Genomic DNA, 21,337 nt, shown 5'->3' on the forward strand with positions numbered 1-21,337 from the left:
AAAGGTTGTACAACATATTCTGACCATGGAAAGTCTTGTTTTCTTTTTCACTTAAAGCACCCCAAAAATTTCCATAGCCTGTCTAGTTTCAAATATCAAGTCACAAAATGTTTCTTTGTTAATTAAAATGAAAGCTCTTAGCTCTTCAACTTTAAAACCCAGCGGTAATATAACACTGACCCATACTTCATATCTGTCCAAAAATTCCTTTTTACTGCTCACCTAAACAACAAATCTCTTCCGTTTCGTTTATTCCCATCTCCTCTCTGGCCACGTCTCACACTGTCTCAGCACAAGTCTTTCTCTGGAACCTTCTAGCATATTTTCTTTTTCTATTTTCTCCATAATCTCACTCGAGAATACTGCAGCTCCACTTTCTGGGTCACTGTACTTTATCATCTCCTCCAGATAAACATCCTGCAACCCTCCCAACTGGAGGGTTGAAGTAATGTATTTTTCCACGGTTTCTGTTTATTCAAACAAATTTTTCTGGAAATTTTGCTCCAAATCTATTTCCACCTCTATATTTACCTCAGTTTCCTTCTCAACCTCCTCTCCATTTGAAAACAATGTTTTCTCAACTCCCAAATTATTTGTGAACATTGATGGCAGTGATTTTACCATTTCTCCTTCATTTTCGATACTTTTCACCACCATGTCACTTTGGCTTACAACCTCTTTGATTTCTCCCTGTTCTTTTGGGCCAAATCAGCATCTGGACTGCAAAGTAGAAGTCAGTTGTATCACACACAAACTCTTTCCCTTACTACCAAGAGTAGGAGAAGTTCCCTGATGCACTGGCCAAATTTCCATTATTATAAACACCACCTTATGTCTCCCCTGAAAAGAGGCTACTAGCCTAATGGGACTAACCCAATCAACAAATGGGGAAATAAGTAAATAAATAATAAAATAAAGATGTCCAGCACCTTTGAAGCATTTGCATTTACATTCTTTGCAAATAGATTCCTTTACCTTTTCGTTAAACATTGACATATCTGTAAAGGCTGTAATACTGTCTGGTACATGTTCCAGAATGCAGGAGTTAATTTAGTGAATTATGTTTCACAAAATGAAACAGAAAAACAAGGTTTAAGGGTGCTTGAGCTATGCAGTGTGTATGATCACTCACGAAGAAAAAGTTTACTAAGAGGGGGCCAGTACCAGCTGAAGTAGTTTGAAAGTAAGGGTGCTGAGAAGGTAGATTGAGCTAGCTGGAACAGGGAGCCTGTTGGCACAGTGGATGATGAAAGAGCGATACTCTATATGATATGCTATGTTAATAATGCAAAAGGGATTAAGACATTAACAGCAACTGCCTGACTTGTTTCACAAGTGAGCCGACTGCTTTATTGTTTGAAAGAAGCATATCCAAAGGAATGAAAAGTACAGTTGTGTACACTTACCATAAATGTAGATGTTCAAGTGTATTCACTGTTGCAGTCATTACATTTGGGTAATCTGCTGGCAGGTTGCCCTCAGTCGGCCTGAATAACAAAGTCTTGGGTCCTGCGTCAGTTGCTGTCTCCTCTTCCATGATGTCAGGGGTATAAAACATGCAGCTGATGCCATTTTCATCAGTTTTTCTTGCCCCAGATTGTCAGGTGCCTCCCAAATGGGGAGCAAAAAAAAAATATATAAATAAATTGTAAATACATAAAAGCATTTTTAGAAACATAAACTTTACCTTCAACTAAAAGCAAATACACCACAAAGGCTTTTGAGTACAGTGAAGGAAAGAAAAGGCACAGAATGGGGGATGGCGGGTGGGTAACCCAGACTGCAACAGTGAATACACTCGAACATCTACATTTATGGTAAGTGTACACAACTATACTATGTTCTTCCTGTTTCACTGTTGCAGTCATTACATTTGGGTAGAATCCCAAAGCTATGAATGGGAGGATGGAACTAAACAGCATTAGGAGCGGTTATAAGGCCCTGCATGACTGCAGTGGCAAAGCCTGCCCTGGATTTAGAAAAGAGAGGTAAATGATAATTCTTTGTGAAGGTATGAACAGAGCTCCAAGTAGCAGCCTCTTTGGTTGGGACCCCTCTGAGCAAAGCTGCTTTAGTAGAGGCAGCCCTGGTGGAATGTGATCTGATCCCCTTGGGCACTGATTTACCATGGTGCGAATAACAGAAACGAATGCAGTGGCTTATCCATTCAGAAATAGTCTGCTTTGATATAGCCTTCCCCTCTGATCCTGCAGCAAATGCTACCAGTAGTTGCTCAGACTTTCTTAGAGATTTGGTCCTGTTTATGTAGAATCTTAGCTGTCTGTGTACATCCAATGAATGCAGAATCTGCTTCCCCTTGCTCTGCGGATTTGGGTAAAATGTTGGCAGGTGAATGGTCTGGTTAAGAGCCACACTGGATACCACCTTAGGCATAAAAGAAGGATTATTGGTCCTGAGGGCCACCCTGTCAGGGTAAAAAATAATGAAAGGCTCCACTGCCATGACAGCCTGTAGTTCTGAAACCCTTCTTGCTGAAGTGACTGCCAAAAGAAAAGCTGTCTTCCAAGATAGAAATTTTATATCCACAGTAGCTGCTGATTCAAATGGGGGCAGGGTGAGATTTTCCAGCACAAAATTGAGGTCCCATGCAGGAGTTGGTGCTCTCCTGGGAGGCCTTAAATTTTTGCCCCCTCTGAGATACTGTTTAAGCAGTGGATGAGAAAAGAGGGGAGGTTATGTGTTGTAATGAGCCAAGATGGCAGAGGCATGGATTTTTATTGTAGAAAAAGATAGGCCTTGGTCAAGCATCTCAGTTAGGTATTGTAAAATCTGAGGAATATTGGGCTTTGCTGTGTCTATTCCTTGTGCTTGGTTCCAAGCACAGAATCTCTTCCATTTATCAGCATAAGAGTTTCTAGTACTAGGCCTTCTGGCTTCCAAAATGACATCCATCACAGGTTTACTGAGAGATGTGGCTTGAATAATTAGTTGATTAGCCATGCTGCAAGATTCAGAGTTTGGAGCTGAGTGTGCAGAATTTGATAGTTCTGCTGAGACAGTAGGTGAGGTGTGTGAGGCAAGTAACACAGAGGAAGGTGTGACATGTTCCTTAGAAGTGGGTACCAGTGCTGGCGAGGCCAGTCCGGAGCAATTAGGATCATTTTTGGTTTTCCTGTCTGACTTTTAGTAAAACCTTGAAGAGTAGAGGCAGAGGGGGAAAGGCATAGACTGACAGGTTTTTCCAGCTGAAGGATAGAGCATCCACTTTCCATGCTTTTTTGTGATGAGTTCTTGTGCAGAATGTGTCTGATAGTTTTGGGGAGAGGCAAATAGATCTATGTCTGGGCTCCCCCATTTCTGTGTTAACATGCTAAAGATTTGTGGATCCAGTTTCCATTCGTGCGGGTCCATAAGATTTCTGCTTAGGTCTGCCAGAGTATTTTGCTTTTCTGGCAGGAATTGAGCTTGAAGATGTATTTGGTAAGTCAAGGCTGTGTTCCACAAGGCCATGGCTAGTCTGCAAAGGGGGTAGGAATGTGTACTCCCTGCTTATTTATGTACCACATAACTGTGGTGTTGTCCGTCTTTATCAGTAGTTGCCCTGGATGAAGTCCTTGAAGGCTGTCAGAGCATTCTGAACAGCTAGCATTTCTTTCGGGTTGATATGCAGATGAATTTGGTTTGGGCTACATTTGCCCTGAATACATCTCCCTGCTAGGTGGGCCCCCCCAAGCACAGTCTGATGCGCCTGTAGTTAGGGTTTGGGTGGCAGGGGGTCGAGTGAATGACAGTCCCTTGTTCTGGTGACATGTCTCTGCCCACCAAAGAAACTCCGGTTGTAGGCAGGGAATGAGAGGAATCATTGTTTCCAGGCTGTGACAATGTTGACTCCATAAACTTTTTAGGTACCACTTAAGTTTCCTCATATGCAGTCTCATATGGAATTAGTAGAATGCAGGATGCCATGAACCCCAAAGTCTGCAGAATTTGTCTTGCAGATAACTGGGTTTTTGTTGCCATTTGTTTGAAGTATGTTGTCAATTGCCTTTGTCTGGTGTGAGGTAAGCCATCTGGGCAGCTGTATTCAAGCTTGCACCCAGGAATGTAATTTGAGAGGGTACCAGTTCTGATTTCTTTTCGTTTATGGTATACCCTAGGCATGCTAGACGCCTTTTTACAAACGTCAGATGTTGAAAAAGTGTCCCTGTCCTCTGCTTGAATGAGACAATCGTCCAGATAAGAATAAATTTGAATGTTTCTTTGTCTGCAGAAGGAAATTACTGGTGCCATGCACTTTGTAAAGACCCTGGGCACAGTAGATAAGCCAAAGGGCAGTGCAGAGAATTGGTAATGCAAAAAACCTGCTTTGAAGCGGAGGTATCTTCTGCACGATTCCCTTATTGGGATATGCAGGTATGCCTCTTAAGTCTAGAGTTACTAATCAAGCATTCTTGGCTACCATACGCAGTAGCTGTTGTAAAGTCAGCATTTTGAATTTTGGAATGTCCAGGAACGTGCTCAGAATCGATAAGTCCAGTATTGGCCGCCATGAATTGTCTTTTCAGGGTACCAGGAAAAGTCTTGAATAAAATCCTTGCCCTTTTTCCTTTTCTGGTACCAGATGAATATCCCCCTTTTCCTTTTCTGGTACCAGATGAATATCCCCCATATCCATGAGGGACATGACTTGTTTCTGGGCCTCTGCCCACTGGTTTTGTGGCAGATCCAGCCATCAGTTTGGAATTGGCAAAGTATGGAAATAAAATCTGTACCCCTGGGATACTATGTTTAATACCCACTTGTCCTGGGTAATTAGCTGCCAATTTTGAGCATGAAGTGCTAATTTTCCCCCCAAGGGGGCTGCCAAAAGATAAGTGCTTGGAGATAGTAGAGCAAAGTCATTGAGACTGCTTACTGTAGGGCTGTATTGGTTTCCTCCAGATTTGGAGGTGCACCCCATTGCTTTGACCTGTAAGAACCCTGTGATTGATAACTGGAGCCTTCTGAGCACCTGGATTTGCCCTGAGTGGCTCTGTTGGACACAGAAAAGGACCAATTTTTAGTAGGCCAGTGCCTACTGAACCTGGGTGGCTGCACTTGCAAGAAATCTTTTACAGTTTGCATAGATTTAGCTTTGTCTTCCATTTTCTTTAAAACCTCTTCTGCCTTATTACCTCCTTGAGCCAGGCATACCTTCTAATCACAGATCTAGTAATGCCGGCCCTACAAGAGGCCTCCAAGGAATCAAAACCACATTGCAAAGTATGCTTTCCAACCTGTTCTGCTGAATGCAATAAATCCTGTAAGTCTTTTATTTTCCACACAATCAGAAAGCAACATCATTTTCTGTTTCAGTAAGCCCATAACATGCTGTGGATATTTAAGCATACGAAACTGGCAGTTTAAAGCCCTGATTACCAAGGCTGCAGATGTTACCCCATCTATCCAGCGCCCTGGAATCTCTATCAGAAGGGGTAGGATTTTTGGCAGTAGAAGCCTTAACACCCTTGGGACCCTGAGAAATAGTCTCAGGATCAGCAGCTGGATTTTTGAAAAGAAATTTGAGAGAGTCAGGAACCCTGTAATATCTGTCTGGCTTACTAGGAGCCGGAGGCAGGGAATCAGGAGCCATGCTTGATTCTGAGAACACATCAACAATGTCTAATACAAGAGGTATAGCCAAAGGCCTATGCTGAGGAAGAAGAACATCTCCAAGTCATTTTTTTGATTCAGAGAAGTCCTGACTCTCCCAGTGAAAATGTTCCCTTAAAGTATGCAAAGTCTCTCCAAAAGAGTAATCCTCAGGAGGAGATGCAGATGGGATGGATTCCTCTGTATCAGAATCCTCATAGGGTGGAATAGAAAATTCCTGATCAGAAGAGGAATCAGAAGAAATGGAAACCTAATCTGAAGATTCATAATCAGTGCCTTGCCTAGGCCTCTTAGCAGGGGGGGGGGGGGGGGGGGGGCATGGAGGTTTTTTGTCCTGATCAAGGTAATTAAATCCTCAGCCATTTTGATCATCTGTTTTTTTTTTAGGCATAGGGGCCAGAGCACATGGCTCATGCATCAGTTTTTTAGACATAGAAGTTGTTTTTGGCCTTGGTTTTGTTGCTGGCTTCGGTTTAATGTAAAAATGTTGAGGCCTGAAAACACCCTCAGAAGCCGGTGTCTGCTCAGCAGCTCCGGACCCATCCAAGGGAGAGACATCCGTGGGTTCAATACTTTGCAAATCTTGTGGCATACCGGACTCCGAATGGGTCTCGGTAGAGGCCTGCGACTCAAAAGTAGCGGGTTATCAGGGGCTGCAAAAGTGCCCGAGTACCAACAAACCAGCGACTGGCTTAGGAGAAGCTTCGTCGTTGGTTTTGGACCTCGATGGTCTGTCTCTTTTTCCTTGCGTTTGTGAACTCCGGTAGTCGGATTGCTAACAGACAACATTTCACCGTAGTTAAATCTTGAACCAAAATATTTAGAAGCAAAAATATACCGACGCTTAATAGTGCGTTGGTTAAATTTAGCACAAAACCAACAGCAAGGCACATTGTGATCAGGGCCTAGGCAAGGAATACAGTACAAATGAAAATCCTTATGAGGTATTTGCTTCCCACAAGTAATGCAATTATTAACTTTTACTGACATCGGTAAGGAGCAAGAAAAAGTTTCCCCAACGGGGTACTTCACTTCAGTTTGAAGACTTTGGTTCTGAAACTCGAAAATGAAAATTTCAGGAGTCGGCCGACCAGCACTTGCGAACTGCATCTGCTTCGGGCACTGCACGGCAAGAAAGACTGATGAAAATGGTGTCTGCTGCATGTTTTATACCATTGATGTCATGGAAGAGGAGACAGCAACCGACGCAGGACCCAATAATTTGTTATTCAGGCCGACTGAGGGCAACCTACCAGCAGATTACCCAAATGTAATGACTGCAACAGTGAAACACGAAGAACATGTTCTCTGGAGCAAGTGATTGGATATTTTGGAGATTTTATTTTTGGTGACCTAAAGATAACAGCTGTGGATTTATTACTATTGATGGTCAGTTTATTTTCCATGAGCCAGTTCCGAACGGAGACAAAGTTATGCTGTGAAGTTTGGGTCATCTGTGGGAAATCTTTTTGATTTAAAATAAAAACTGCATCGTCTGTGTGCATGGTGACCTTTAGCTGTGGAAGGTCCCCTGGGAGGTTGTTAATCAATAAGAAGAATAACAACTGGGCTAAAACTAAGTCTTTGGAAACTCTGGAAGTGATAAGCCTAGAGACACTGGGAGAGAAGATGAAAAGGTTCTATGAATAAGTAACTAGTAAACTACTGATATGTTTCACGGGAGAAGTGGAGGTCAGATAATTTGAGTAGTAGTAGCAGGTTGTGGTCAATCATCTCAAAGGCTCCTTTTAGGTCTAGGAGGATTGCTCCAGTAACTAGTCCTTTGTCTACGATTGTGAACATGTCTGAAGTGAAGGAAAATATGGAGGGGTCTTTGTGCTGCATTTAGGATAGAATCCCTGTTGTCTACCAGTGAGGGGGGCTGCATTGTTTTTATGTATTCACATAACTGTAAAATAGTTTATCTAATATTTTTGCTACTGAACAGAGGTTGGCTATACGCCTATATTCTGGTAATGGTTTTGCTGATTTAGGAAGAGAAACTATTAGCACATTTTTGAAGCAGGTGGAAAATGTCTTGAAGTAACTACAAAATACAAGATGTGTGTGCTTGAGGTTTGTTAATAAGCGTAGCACCTTTTTGAGGGTTTCTGGATGCAGGTACTACCTTCTCTCATACTAATATATAAGGTTACAATCTAATTTAACCAAATTAACTACATAATTTTTCAAGTTCCATTTGTGTTGCCTCAGCTGCAGCCAAGAAACTGCTGTACTTCTTCCTCCAGGCTGGTCAACATACCTGCTATTTGCCCTAATGCTGGAAAACTGTTTTTCCTTCTGCATGGCTTTATTTATCTCCATTTCAATAAATAACAAAGGCTAGTTGCTGTTTGGCTCCCGATGGACTTCATGTGACATTAGTCACCAATCACTTCTTCTTACACTTAGCATAAAGATGCCCAAACTGCTTGCATTTGACTAGGTACCCTGTTACTGGCTGTATGATTTTTCACACAACACTGCTACTAGGTGTATTAAGCGGTCTACTGATTCACTGAAGGTATTCATTCACATGCGATTCCACCAAAGCTTTTTTTTTTTTTTTTTTTTTTAAATGGCGGAGTCCATGAGTCCGTATTATCTCTAGCCTTAATGGGACTTTCAAGGTCCATCTCTTGATCGAACAGTGTTGAAAATTTGCATGCCATTCAAAAAAATATCTTAAAAATCTACTTTATTTACTCTATTTTACAGGGAAATTCTGACTGGCAAACAAGCCCCTTTTCAGCAGAGGCTTGGGGAGAAACACCACAAGTAATAACAACAGTAGCGCATATACAACATACAGAACACTTTGGTAACATTTAGCAGCATTACATACGTGAGGATGAATAAAGTAGGTAATTATGAAATAAACAAGCATATTTTGCAGCAACATTTTACATGCAACTTTCTGCTATTCCATCACCACCTCTGTAATTTGCAATTTTTGTTGCAGTGTGTTCTCAGAAATATCATGCTCTAGAAAAAACAGTTCAGCCTTTTACCATACCTCTTTTTCCATTTTGTCAGAATTAGCACAAAACCTGCTCCTATAGCATCCTAGATTTACCTAATTTCTGTTACGATACCAACAGCAGCAATCTGGGCAGTCTTCATATAACCAAGGATTTCTTTGAAAAATCTGTCCAAAGTGACATCTCTGTTTTAACAGCATCTAAACAATCTGCTCCTTACTTACGTTCTGAAGCACTACTTGGTCAAAACTTTCTCCTTACAGCCTTACATCCCAAAGAAAACAGTTTTTGCTTAGTATACATCAGTTAGCCAAAACCTTTCACAGTCCCAAGAACCCTGGCAAATTCTCGTTTTTACAGCAACACGGTATCATATTAGTACCTTAATAAATCACCATAATCAACTTCATAAAGTTCAATTTGAGTGGAATACTGAAATCATAGACACAATACGTGTCTTAAAATAATGCGTTACTCCTTTCAGTGCAGTCCCAACACCTTTTGTACAAAGCCTTATATTAATTTTTTAATCATCTAGAAATTCAGTTTAAGCCATACCATTTCAATTAATCAACTACCCATTTTCAAAATCAGGTCGTCTTCACTTTTTATCAAATCCACTTCCATCACCATAGTAACTGTTCACTACCGTCATCAAATCTGTCTCAGTTCATCAAATTTTAAGTTTGAAATCACACGATACAGAATGACTGTAGGAAATATCCATCCATGAGGAGCACCATGAGATCTGCCCCTACTTCTATGAGGAGCACCACAAGAACTGTCCCTACTTCCATTTTAGAGCAGCACAAGATCTGTCCCTACTTCCCTGAGGAGCACCACAAGATCTGTCCCTGAGGAGCACCACAAGATCTGTCCCTACTTCCCTGAGGAGAAGCACAAGATCTGCTCCTACTACCTCAACTCATAAAGGGAAGCATGGAGGATCCCCTCTTTAGGCTTCAGAGAGAGGAAGACAGAAATAAACAGATCATGCTGAACATACAAATAAAACAAGTAGGAACTTTGTAACTGGTCCGAACAAAGCACCCATGACAGTACTACTACTGCACGTGTGGCATGACTCTATGACTAACAGTACTACTACTGCAAATGTGATACGACTCTATGACTAACTGTACTATTACTGCGAGTGTGACATGACTTGTAGTACTACTACTACTGCGAGTGTGACATGACTTGTAGTGCTACTACTGCAAGTGTGACATGACAATGACTAATGGTACTACCAATGCGAGTGTGACATGACAATGACTAATGGTACTACTACTGTGAGTGTGACATGATAATGACTAATGGTACTACTACTGCGAGTGTGACATGACAATGACTAATGTGACTACTACTGTGAGTGTGACATGACTGTAACAGTACTACTACTGTGAGTGTAATATGATTCTATGACAGTACTACTACTGTGAGTGTGAAATGACACTATGACCAACGGTACTACTACTGCGAGTGTGAAATGACACTATGACTAACGGTACTACTACTGCAAGTGTGCCACGACTTTATGACTAACGGTACTACTACTGCGAGTGTGACATGACTATGACTAACAGTACTACTACTGCGAGTGTGACATGACTCTATGACTAACAGTACTACTACTGCGAGTGTGACACGATTCTACACAAAAACTGCCCTGTCTGGTATCGTATAAATGCTGTTGCTGCATTTGCAATACTTAGTTATAGCTTTCAGTGCAGAAATACACACTGCACACTGGCACTGTTGAATAAAAACAGTCATGCTTACCTCTGCACATTTGTGGATTGTATCAGGTCCTACTCCACCATCCACTTCTATATCTAAAGAAGGAAACTGTGTTCTTAACCAGTGAACCTGGAAACAAAACATTTTTTTAGTTAAATACAGGTATAAAGGAAAAACAATTATGAAAAAAATTAAAAACAAGAATCTTAGTCAAAAGGTAACCAAGGCTCCAGTTCTACATTGCAACATCCAGTAAAAGAATTTTTAACAGCATTTAATGTTGGTTCTTCCACACCAGTGTCATGATTTACATACAATCACAGGCACAGCAATCGCCTTCCTCAAAGCACAACCACAGGCAGAGAGTTAAGGAGACATGTACAACAGTGTATTAGCAGTTTAGCACAGCAATCGCCTTTCTCAAAGCACAATGACCACAGGCAGAGAGCTAAGGAGATGTGTACAACAGTGTCTTAGCAGTTTAACGCACAGGCTCAAGACTAGGAGCTGGTAATCAGTGTTGTATTATAGTATACATGGGTTGGGCTTCCTCAGTTGCCACTTGTCTACTGCATGACTCTAGGCAAGTAATTTAACTAGTCAGTGGTCCTGGGAGACCCTAGCAAAATGAAAGGTACTTGTGCCATGTGGGTTTACTAGTAAAAAAATAAAAGTAGTATACAGTCACGTCATATGGTTACACCGCAATTGTAAAACAGATAGGCAGGACTAATATGAAATGGGGTAAAAACCACCAGATGCTCCTTACAAAAATTTAACAGGGAATGGGAAAAACACTGAATAAGAACCTCTAAGATCTCATAACTTAGGGTGGCCGTGGTGGTGCAGCGGTTAGCGTTGCCGCCTCACAGCAAGATTTTCTCGGCTGGGATGCCTTCTGTGTAGAGTATGCATGTCCTCCCTGTGGTCGCGTGGGTTTCCTCCAGGTGCTCCGGTTTCCTCCCACATCCCAAAGACATGCTGTAGCTGGACTAGACACTCCAAATTGGCCCTAGGTGTGAGTGCGTGCATGTGTGTGTCTTCTGTGGAAGGTTGGGCGCCGGGCTGGCAACTCAACACCGTAAAAACTCCACTACCAATTATGAGCGGACAGGTGATCCGCTGTGGCGACACCTGACCGGGAAAAAGCCGAAAGAAGATCTCATAACTTATTCAAATCTTTAGGTTATACTTTAATACCCACGAGATCTAATGCAACAAGTAATAAAATACAAATTAACATAGTGCAATTTTCACAAATAGTATCTCTCAATGGTGAATATAAAGAAGTTATGTTCTTACCATAATGTTCCATCTGTGTTGTTTACCTTCATTCATTCATTACTGATGTGTGTCGGTTCCAAGTCGGCCATTATAACAAGCTCACGCTAGCCAAACAACTCTCGAGCTAAGTCTTACCCATAGTGCCCCTCTCTATATTACCTCAGATAGAGCTTGCCCGTAAGGACAGGAAAGAAAAGCAGAGGCTTTATCTGAGCAACTTCCTTATCAAAGATAGAACCATATCCAAAACCTCCAGGAGTCTTTCGGAGGGGAATGTTTGGTGGGTTGTAATGAATGAATGAATGATCAACAACAAAGAGATGGAACATTATGGTAAGAACATAACTTCTTTATCTGATGTTGTTAATCTTCATTAATTCCTTACTGATGGGACAGAGTCCCTAGCTACTTTGTTTCCTGGGAGGTCCTATGGAAAAAATATTCCTGAGTACCACTGAACCAAAGGAAGCTCTCCCCATGGAGACCATATCCAATTTGTATTGAGTGACAAAGGTATGAGGGGTAGACCATGTCACTGTTGCACAAATTTAGTCTATAGAAGCTCTTGCATAGAAAGCAACAGACATTGCAACTGATCTTGTGCAATGTGCTTTGACTTTAGATAGCAATGAGGCTTTGTTCTATCGGTAAATTAAACAAATGCAGTCTCTCAGCCACTTAGACAAGGTAACTTTGGACATCGGTCTCCCCAATCTTGGTCCTGAGAATGACACGAATAATTGATCAGGCTTTTGTAATGACTTCGTTCTGTCTAGACAAAAACACAATTGCCTATGCATGTCAAGCAAATGTAGTGCATATTCTCCTTTGTTAGAAAAATTTGGAAAGAAAACTGGTAGATTTATGGTCTGATTAATAGTCGAATTTGAAATAACTTTGGGTAAAAAGGAGGGGGTTAGTCCGGAGTGATACTTTGTCCTGATGAAACACTATGCAAGGACATTTTATGCACAAAGCTTGCAACTCTGAAATGCGTCTTGCTGAGGTAATGGCCACCAAGAACAAAGTCTTCCAGGATAAAAATTTTAGATCGCAGTTGGCAGATGACTCAAAGGGAGGACGAGTCAAGGATTGAAGAATTAAAGTTAAATTCCAGGGCTTGATCGGTGGTTTGAAGGGGGTTCTAATGTGTGCAAAGTTTTGCAGAGACAGTGCGAAATCAAGGAAGAGTCCTTGAAACCATTATGAAAATTGGATATTGCGCCCAAATATAGTAGAATAGTTGATGCTGCAGCACCTGAATGGGGAAGGTTTGATAAGTAATCTAATCTAGCACTGCAGAAAGCGGAGCTGAAAAAGGTTCAATTCCATTTTTACGGGGAATAAATGAATCTCTTCCACTTACTTGTATTAAACTTCCTGGTGGATGGTTTATGGGAAGCCAGAAAAATGTGATGTACAGGGGAGGAGAGGTTGTTTTGCCTGGCAATCACTGGAAGTGGAGGAGCCAAGCTGTCAGCCTGAGGCTCAAAATGTTCGGATGAATCAACCCCTGTGGGTGGAGTTGGATGCAGAATCCAAGGTTGATGTAGTAGGTGAGGCCAAAGGAAGGGAAACCAAATTTGTCAAGGCCAGTAGGGTGCATTGAGGATTACTTTGCTTTTCAACCATAGGGTTTTCTTCAAACATTTTGGGATCAGAGAAAGGGGAGGGTATGCATAAAGAAGTCCCATGGGCCAAACGTGAATCCTCGGGAACTCCCCCATGGGGAAATTAGGGCAAAGTAGCTGCTGCATTTGTGATTTGCAGGGGAAGCAAAAAGATCACAGCAAGGCTGGCCCCAGCGACTGAAGATCTCCACCGCTACTACAGGATTGAGAGACCACTCATGAGCCAGAAGAATGCATCTGCTCAATTTGTCTGCAATTACACTGGAATCCCCAGGAATGTGGGTTGATAACAGAAAGCAGTTGGAAGCCATTGCTCATTGCCAAATTAACATGGTCTCTCGACACAACAGGTAGGACTTTGTTCCTCCTTGTTTGTTGCTGTACCAGACTACTGTCATGTTGTTGGACTGGATGGCAATTGTTCCTGAAGGGAGAACAGATTGAAACGTTTGCATTGCTAGAAGCACTGCCCTCAGTTCTAGAACACTGATATGCAGGGTTGGCCTCTAAGGGTGTCCAAGTGCCTTGGACTGTCCTTCCCTGGAAATGCCACCCCCACCCCACCCAATGATGGAGACATCTGTGGTCATGGTGGCTCTGGGTTGAGGGGAGGATCAAGGGCGACTCCATAGGTGCTCTTCTGGCTTCAACCACCAAATTAAATCTTGTTTGCACAGATTTGTTATCCTGATTTGAAAGGACATGGGATGAGTCAAATGGGACCACTGGGGTCCTAATGGAGAGATGAAAAGTCAGCAAGCAAAGGAGAGTTGTAGTGCTGAAATTGAATTCATCCTCAAGTCTTGGAGTACCTTCGCAAGGTGGACCCTGTTTTTTTTTACAAAATCTCACCACGGCAACGCTGATATACTGACTATTTATATAGCATATATCACGGACAGAAGTAGGTCAAAAACAAAAAAAGATATCTGGGTGCACAAGACTCAGGATAAAAAGTGCCCAATCCTGGTAGGCGCATTGCTGCCAGGACTGGAAAAAAATGAAAGTGCAGAATCCTCAAAATACGGAAACATTCCTACAATAGGGCCGAGCCAGGCCAGGCCCAGGGGAGGATTGCCTCCCTGTTGTAGAAGGAAGCAGCAGTCCACAAAAATTGATTGGCCAAAGAAGAGTCATACAGACATCAGAGTGGACTACTGAGGATAAGAATGAAATTATGTATTGTTACTATTTTGTAAAAATCCCAGAATTTCGAGACACAAGGCATACAAAATGATTGAGAGAGAAATTAGCGGAAAGAAAAATACTTCTGTAGGAGAAACTGTCAGAAGCTTCAAATAAAAATTTGTGTTCATCATAAATACCTTGAAGGCCTTCTCCTTAAACAACCATGGACTCCAATGGTTTCAATCCTACCTGCAGGGTATAACAGGCAGTCCTATTGCAGGACAAGCTATCATCTCCCCTACCCATCACATTAGGAGTCCCCCAGGGCTCGATACTAGGACCCTTTCTTTTCTCCATCTTTATCAACGACCTTCATTCAGTCATCCCTGATGCTACCTGCATTCAATATGTGGATGACTCCACCTTGATTTGTTCTGACACCTCACCAGCTACTTTATTCACACTAACCCAAAATACCTTCAATAAAGTGGAAAAATGGCTCTCCAATCAACATTTAATCCTAAACCCCAACAAAACTAAGCTCCTCTTCTCCCCCACACACAGGACCACCCTCCCCCGCCATCCTTCAACATAACCGCTAACAATGGCATTATCATTTCCCCAGAAGCCCAAACTAAACTACTGGGTGTCATAGTTGATAACCTGAAGTTTGATGCGCATATTAATCAAACTATCAAAACCATTAATAAAAAAACTTGGCTCTCTTTACAGAATCAAACCTTTCCCTACCCCACTTGCTAGAACTGCAACTGCCCGTACCCATCTACTATCAACTCTTCTCTACGCCTCACCTCTATTCTCCAACTTAAACAAAACAGATCCTAATAAACTATCATCCTGCTATAACCACATTGCCAGATTTGCTACTGGCACAGCCTACCAGACACTCCACTGTCACAACCTAAATCGCCTAGGATGGCTTGAACTGCCAGCTAATGGTGGCAAATAAAGTCCTTTACCAAGCAGAAAATACACCTGCGCTAAAAAATATTATCAGCCCCTACACCAGCAGCCAGCCACTGTGATCATCCACTAGACTCCTAGTTCAAACATACAAATACAGCTACTCTTTGCCAACTCTGTTGGAAAAACATGAACAGACTCCCAGCTGACTTGACCCTAGAACCCTCACTAACTCGATTCAAAAACAAACTCAAGAAATACTTCAAAACTCATTGGTTATGTCCTTGCACTAACCCCGACTAGTGACTTCTCTACTACTGAGGTGCCTTATCTTCAACTACTTCTAACTTTTTTTTACCACACCATTTCAGGAAGGGTCAATTGTCTAACTGTTGCTCAGTGTGTCTTAAACCTGAATGTAATGTTATGTATATATAACTCCGAAAATAATGTTATGTTTTGTAAAATGTTTTATAATAAGTTAGTACTATATGTGCTAAATGCTGATATTGCTTACGACTGTAATCTGCTTGAAGCTAGCATTTACTAAAGGTTCAATGTGTATTATCTTGGAGCTTTTCTCCCCGGGCCTCCACTGAAAATGGACATATATCCAGTCGGACTATCCCGGTCAACAAATGTAAAATAAATAAATTAATTAATTCATTCATTCATTCAACAGATTTTTGAAAAACAGTATATAGATCAAGAAACTTGATCTGTTTGTTAAAAGAAGCATCTGAGGAAGGGCGAAAATATAAACAACAAAACCTAGAGATATTTGAAAAATATAAAAAAAGAAAGAAATCTGATATGGTGCATTATTTATGCAAAGGAGAAAGCCAAGTTAACTAATATAGAGAAGGCAGTCTCAAAGATATTCAAATACAGAAATACAGGCAAAGGCATCGAGATATGGAAACTTTCACAATAAAGAAATTAATATCACAAAGATGTAATATGGAAAAGAAGATTAGTAAAGCAGAAGTTAAAGAACTAGAAGTTGAAGTTATGGAGTACCTGCGAAGTGAAGGATTTAATGTAGAAGGTGTAACAGAGACTACATCACAGCATGATGGAGCGTGTCCACAGAACAAGGAGACGCAAGAAGATCAGGAGGCATGTGAAGAAATATGGACATGGGAAAGGAAAAGAGATTTAATATGGTGTAACATTTATGCAAAGGAAAAAGCAAAACTAACCAATGAGCAGCATCAAAGATATTTGAAGAGAAATACAGGCAAAGGAATCCAGACATGGAAAACGTTACAATACAAAAAATAAGACAGAGGAAAAGTAGAAAAAGAGATCAGTACTGGAGAAGTCAAAGAAACAGAAACTGAGGTTATGGAGCAGCTGCAAAGAGAAGGATTCAGTGTATAAAATTGAGTGCAGAAAGCACCACAACAGGACAGAGCGATGAATATCCAAATTAAGGGGAAACCAGTGGAACAGGAAGCAACTGGTCAGGTGCCATATCAAGATATTTTGGAGCCTTCCACAGGAAACCAGTATGAACATTCACTTGAAGCTAGACAGCAAGGGAAGGAACAGGAAACTGGAAATCTGATGCAGTCAATGTTGAGGAGTGATAAGCCAGTTAGTTCCTATATGACAGACCAACACATGACACAGGATGAAATTGGAGAACGTGCCACATAAAGATGCTATAGAACTTTCTATAGAATGCCCGCAGGAAATGGAAAACAAGGGATGTGCCTAAGTTTGGAAGAAAATGAGCTAAGAGAAGAGTTGCTTGATTTAATGGACATGGATAGATATATTAAGATTAATGAGAGAAATAGACTGCAGAAGGTCAATAAAACCCAAAAATTAAGAAGTCTGATAAAACAAATGAATTTAGTAATTAGGACTGTCCATAGAGATCCATGTGATATGATATAAGTAAACAGGATATACTACTGTGCTGCTAAATTAATAATGAATAAAGTTCTACCACAAGATCATTTAGTAGTGAAGGAAAGGAAGGGGAGAAATCGAATAAAGAAAACTATAAAGCAATTAAGACAAAAAGTGCCACTGTTAGAAGATTACAGAAGAGGGAATAGATCAACAAAAATACTAAGAAAGATAGATATTATTAAAGCAATGCACAGTATTAGAACAGACCAGGATCTATCATGCACTATTGCAAATAAACTAAACATTTTAGCACAGGCGGAAAAACTTAGAAGATACACAGATAAATACAAGAGAAAAGTACAAAATAAGCAATTTATTGATGATCCAAAAAAGTTTTACAAAGAATTGGGAAATAAGGTAAAAGGAATTGAAAGACTACCAAAAAAGAGGAAGTAGATAGATTCTGGAGAAGTATCTATAAAAATCCTGTGGAACATAAAGATGCTAAATGGATAAAATAACTAAAAGAAAGAATAAGAAGTTTAACGGTACAGGATAGGAAATGGGATGAAATAACAGCCAGAGAGATTGAAACAAAGTTAAGAAAATCCTCTAAGTGGAAAACCCCAGGCCCAGATGTAGTACCTAACTTTTGGTTAAGTATTAACATCTTTGCATGAGGATTTATGAGCACCACGAACAGACACCACACTGGCTAACAACAGGCAAAACAATGCTCTTAAGAGTGAACCTGCAAGATACCCTAAAAATTATAGACCGATAACTTGCCTTCAGACGACATATAAACTATAGACGGGAACTGACGCTGACAGAGTTTATAGTCATTTAGAAGAAAACTCAATTATGGCAGTAGAACAAAAGGACAACAAAAAGTCGTATGGAAGAAAGGATCATTTGTTAAATAAAAAGTTACTGTATGGCATGGTTTGACTAAAAAAAGCATTTAATAGTATCCCACATTCATGGATAAAAGAGTGCTTAAAAATGTATAAGACACACCCTACACCGACAATGGCAGATCACTTTGCAATTAAGCCATGATAAAGGACAGATTATTATACCAGGGATAAAAATTCAAAGGGGGATATTCCAGGGTGACTGTCACCGTTGTTATTCCGCCTTGACATTAATCCATTAAGCTGTTTACTTGAAGGCTTAGGCCATGGTTACAATTTGGCTCCTAGAAAACAAAAGTCTAATGACTTCTCATCTTATCTTTGTCGATGATTTAAAACTGTATAGCTCATCAGATGAGGAACTGAAAGCACAGCTGCAGGTTGTCAAAACTTTTTCTCATTACATTAGAATGTCATTTGGTCTTGATAAATGTGCAAAAGCAACCTTTTAAAAAAGGAAAACTGCAGCACCAGGAAAACATCAGTTTGGGACAAGAATGTGATATAAAAGAACTTGAGCAAGAGGGAGTATATAAATACTTTGGAATTGATGAAGGATCAGCAATAAAACATGAACAAATGCGAATAAAACTCAGTACGGAATACTTTAGAAGACTTCAATTAATCCTGAGAACAGCATTAACATCTAGGAACAAGATCCAAGCTATAAATCAGTTTGCTCTTCCTGTCCTAACTTATAGTTTTGGGTGACTGACCGACCCCAAAAAGTGTTGGATAGATTGGATATTAAAACAAGAAGGATGCTTCATGCTTACCAAATGATTTATAAAAATCAGTGTATACCAAGATTATATATTCCCCGTTCCGAAGGAAGGATGGGCCTCCTAGATTAATTACATGTATAGATCTGCAATCTTGGGACTCCACACATCTACTGACCTCACAAGATCCAAATGTAGTGAAGGTTTTGAAACATGAGGAGAATAAATCTAAGATGACAGAAGCATATTGACATCAAGCAGGAATGGAAATCAAACCAGAAGTAGATAAACAAGCAGCAACTGAATGTGCCAAAAAACAAAAGAAAGAATATAAGGTGAAGGACCAGATAAGAATGCAAGAAATGTGGAAAAAAACATAAATGCATGCAGTTGCAAGTATAGAAGACTTCTGCAAGAGCCTCATGTTGATCAAGAATGAACGCAAGAATGGTTAAGGAGAGTCAAATTCAAACCAAGAAATGAAAGGTTAATATTGGCAGCCCAAGACAGTGGGCTACAAACATGCTGGTTTACAAAGTCCACTGGACATGTGGGAGAAACAGACAAATGTAGGTTTTCTAAAACTGAACTGGAAACAGTCACACACCTTGTTGCTGGTTGTGACACACTAACGGCAGAAGGACTGTATACTGAAAGGCATAATAATGTGGCTAGACTTGTTACACTGGGGGGATTGTGCAAACATTATGGTATTGAAGTGGTTGAAAAACACTGGAAACATGAGCTACAAAGCATCATAGAAAATGATGAAGTTTATATCACATGGGATCATCCATTACCAACAGTTCAAAAGACAGATGCTAGAAAACCGGATATAGTGGTCCAAGAAAAGTAGACAAAAGTAGCACTGATCAGTGAAACTGCCACACCCAATGACTATAGTGTCATAAAATACCAGGATCTGCAGGGAAAAACGAGAGCAATATGGAAGAAAGATACCCAGACAGTTCCAACAGTAGTAGGAGCAACTGGTCTTATAAAAAAAAAATTTACAATCATATTTAGATATGTTACTAATCCATGTAACCCCTTGCAAATTGCAGGAGGAGTCATTACTGGGCACATTGTGGGTGCTGAGAAGAGCAGTTTTGGCTGACATCAAATATTGAAACAATACTAATTTCATGAACTTTAATCATACTTGACTTAGGAATGGGGTCCATTCCCATCATGGTATTAAAAACCCAAAAGACTTGGAGAAATTAAAAAGACAACTGTGTTAGCAAAAGCCACTGTAGGAGTCTCATGTGTAACCTTGCCAGTGGAACTATTGTTATTGAAACTGCCACTGACCCTAATAGTTGCAAGATTGCTCGAGCCGAAGCTTTGTCCTGAAAGAGTATCACCCAGAGTCGAGATCTGAGTGCTTCCAGTCTGTGAAGTGGGAGGGAGACTTGGCAAGACTGAGTATCGAAATTTGCTCCTATGAACTCTATTCTTTGAGAAGGAGTCAAGTGACATTTCTCCTTATTTACTGTTATCGTCAAGTGACATTTCTCCTTATTTACTGTTATCCCCAAATGTCTCGGTAGTCGTAGTGAGTGGCTGAAACCAGCAGATGCTTGGTTGGGGTGGTGAGGAGCCAATCGTTTAAGTATGGAAACACCCGGAATCCCTGAAGTCTCAAGTGAACTGTTACCACTGCCATGCATTTGGTGAACACTCTGGAGGCGGTAGAGAGTCCAAAGGGCAGCGCTCGGAATTGGCAGTGATTAGCTTGACATGTCTTAGTAAACGGCAAACGAAATCTGGGCTAATATAGAGAGGAGCACTATGGGTAAGACTTGGCTCGGGAGTTTTTTGGCTGGCGCGAGCTTGCTAGAACGGCTGACTCTGTTCTGAGGACAGAACAGACACAAATCAGTAAGGAATGAATAAAGATTAACAACATCAGATATATTATTATCTTGAAGGGGCATGAAAAAAGTAGCCTCTCAGGATGAAAAACAAACTGGCAACAAAGTAGTCATTTTTACTGCCAGAATGTACTAAAGATAATTATACAATATATTCAGCATGCTGGCTGAATTGAGGGAAACAATACCGAGAGAGAGAGTCGCGTGTAAAAACCCAGCCACACCCACTGCAACAAAAGTTTGTTATAGCGAGTTTATATGAAATAACCTAGTTATATCAAGTTTATTATAAGTAGATTCTTGTATATTTATTTATTTATTAATTATTTACTTGCTTATTAGTCTTTGATTACCAGAAAAACCTGACTGGGCAAAGCCCCCTTTTAGTGGAGCCCAGGGACAAAATCTCCATATTACATACTTTTCACAGGCAGCTAGCAAGTGCCAAGAATACAAATATTCTACAGAACACTGAGATATAGTTTAACAGCTGATCACCATGTTCAGCACATTGTACAGCATGATAAAAAGTCACACAAACAAAGAACATCCAGCATTATTTTACAGCTGTGTAGAATGTTACACTGACATTTAGGGCTCAGACGACAGATGAGGCATATGGCAAGTTTTATCCAACCAGTTATGAATCTGATAAAT

The 21,337-nt window shown here is 40.6% G+C and overlaps 1 protein-coding gene across 1 annotated transcript in view; it reads right to left on the reverse strand.

Annotated features, from left to right (window-relative positions):
- Positions 1–21,337, reverse strand: part of RPE (ribulose-5-phosphate-3-epimerase) — a 154,444-nt gene that overhangs the window by 33,221 nt on the left and 99,886 nt on the right. The window contains exons 8-9 of the mRNA XM_044060699.1: positions 15,620–15,627; positions 10,377–10,463 (exon numbers count right to left, since the gene is read on the reverse strand). Of these exons, the coding sequence (XP_043916634.1) occupies positions 10,377–10,463; positions 15,620–15,627 (95 nt within the window). The remainder of the gene's footprint in view (positions 1–10,376; positions 10,464–15,619; positions 15,628–21,337) is intronic.

The sequence above is a fragment of the Protopterus annectens genome, chromosome 2.part0 (assembly GCF_019279795.1).
Source record: "Protopterus annectens isolate FY-2018-M chromosome 2.part0, PAN1.0, whole genome shotgun sequence".
In the NCBI taxonomy this organism is placed as follows: Eukaryota; Metazoa; Chordata; order Ceratodontiformes; family Protopteridae; genus Protopterus; species Protopterus annectens.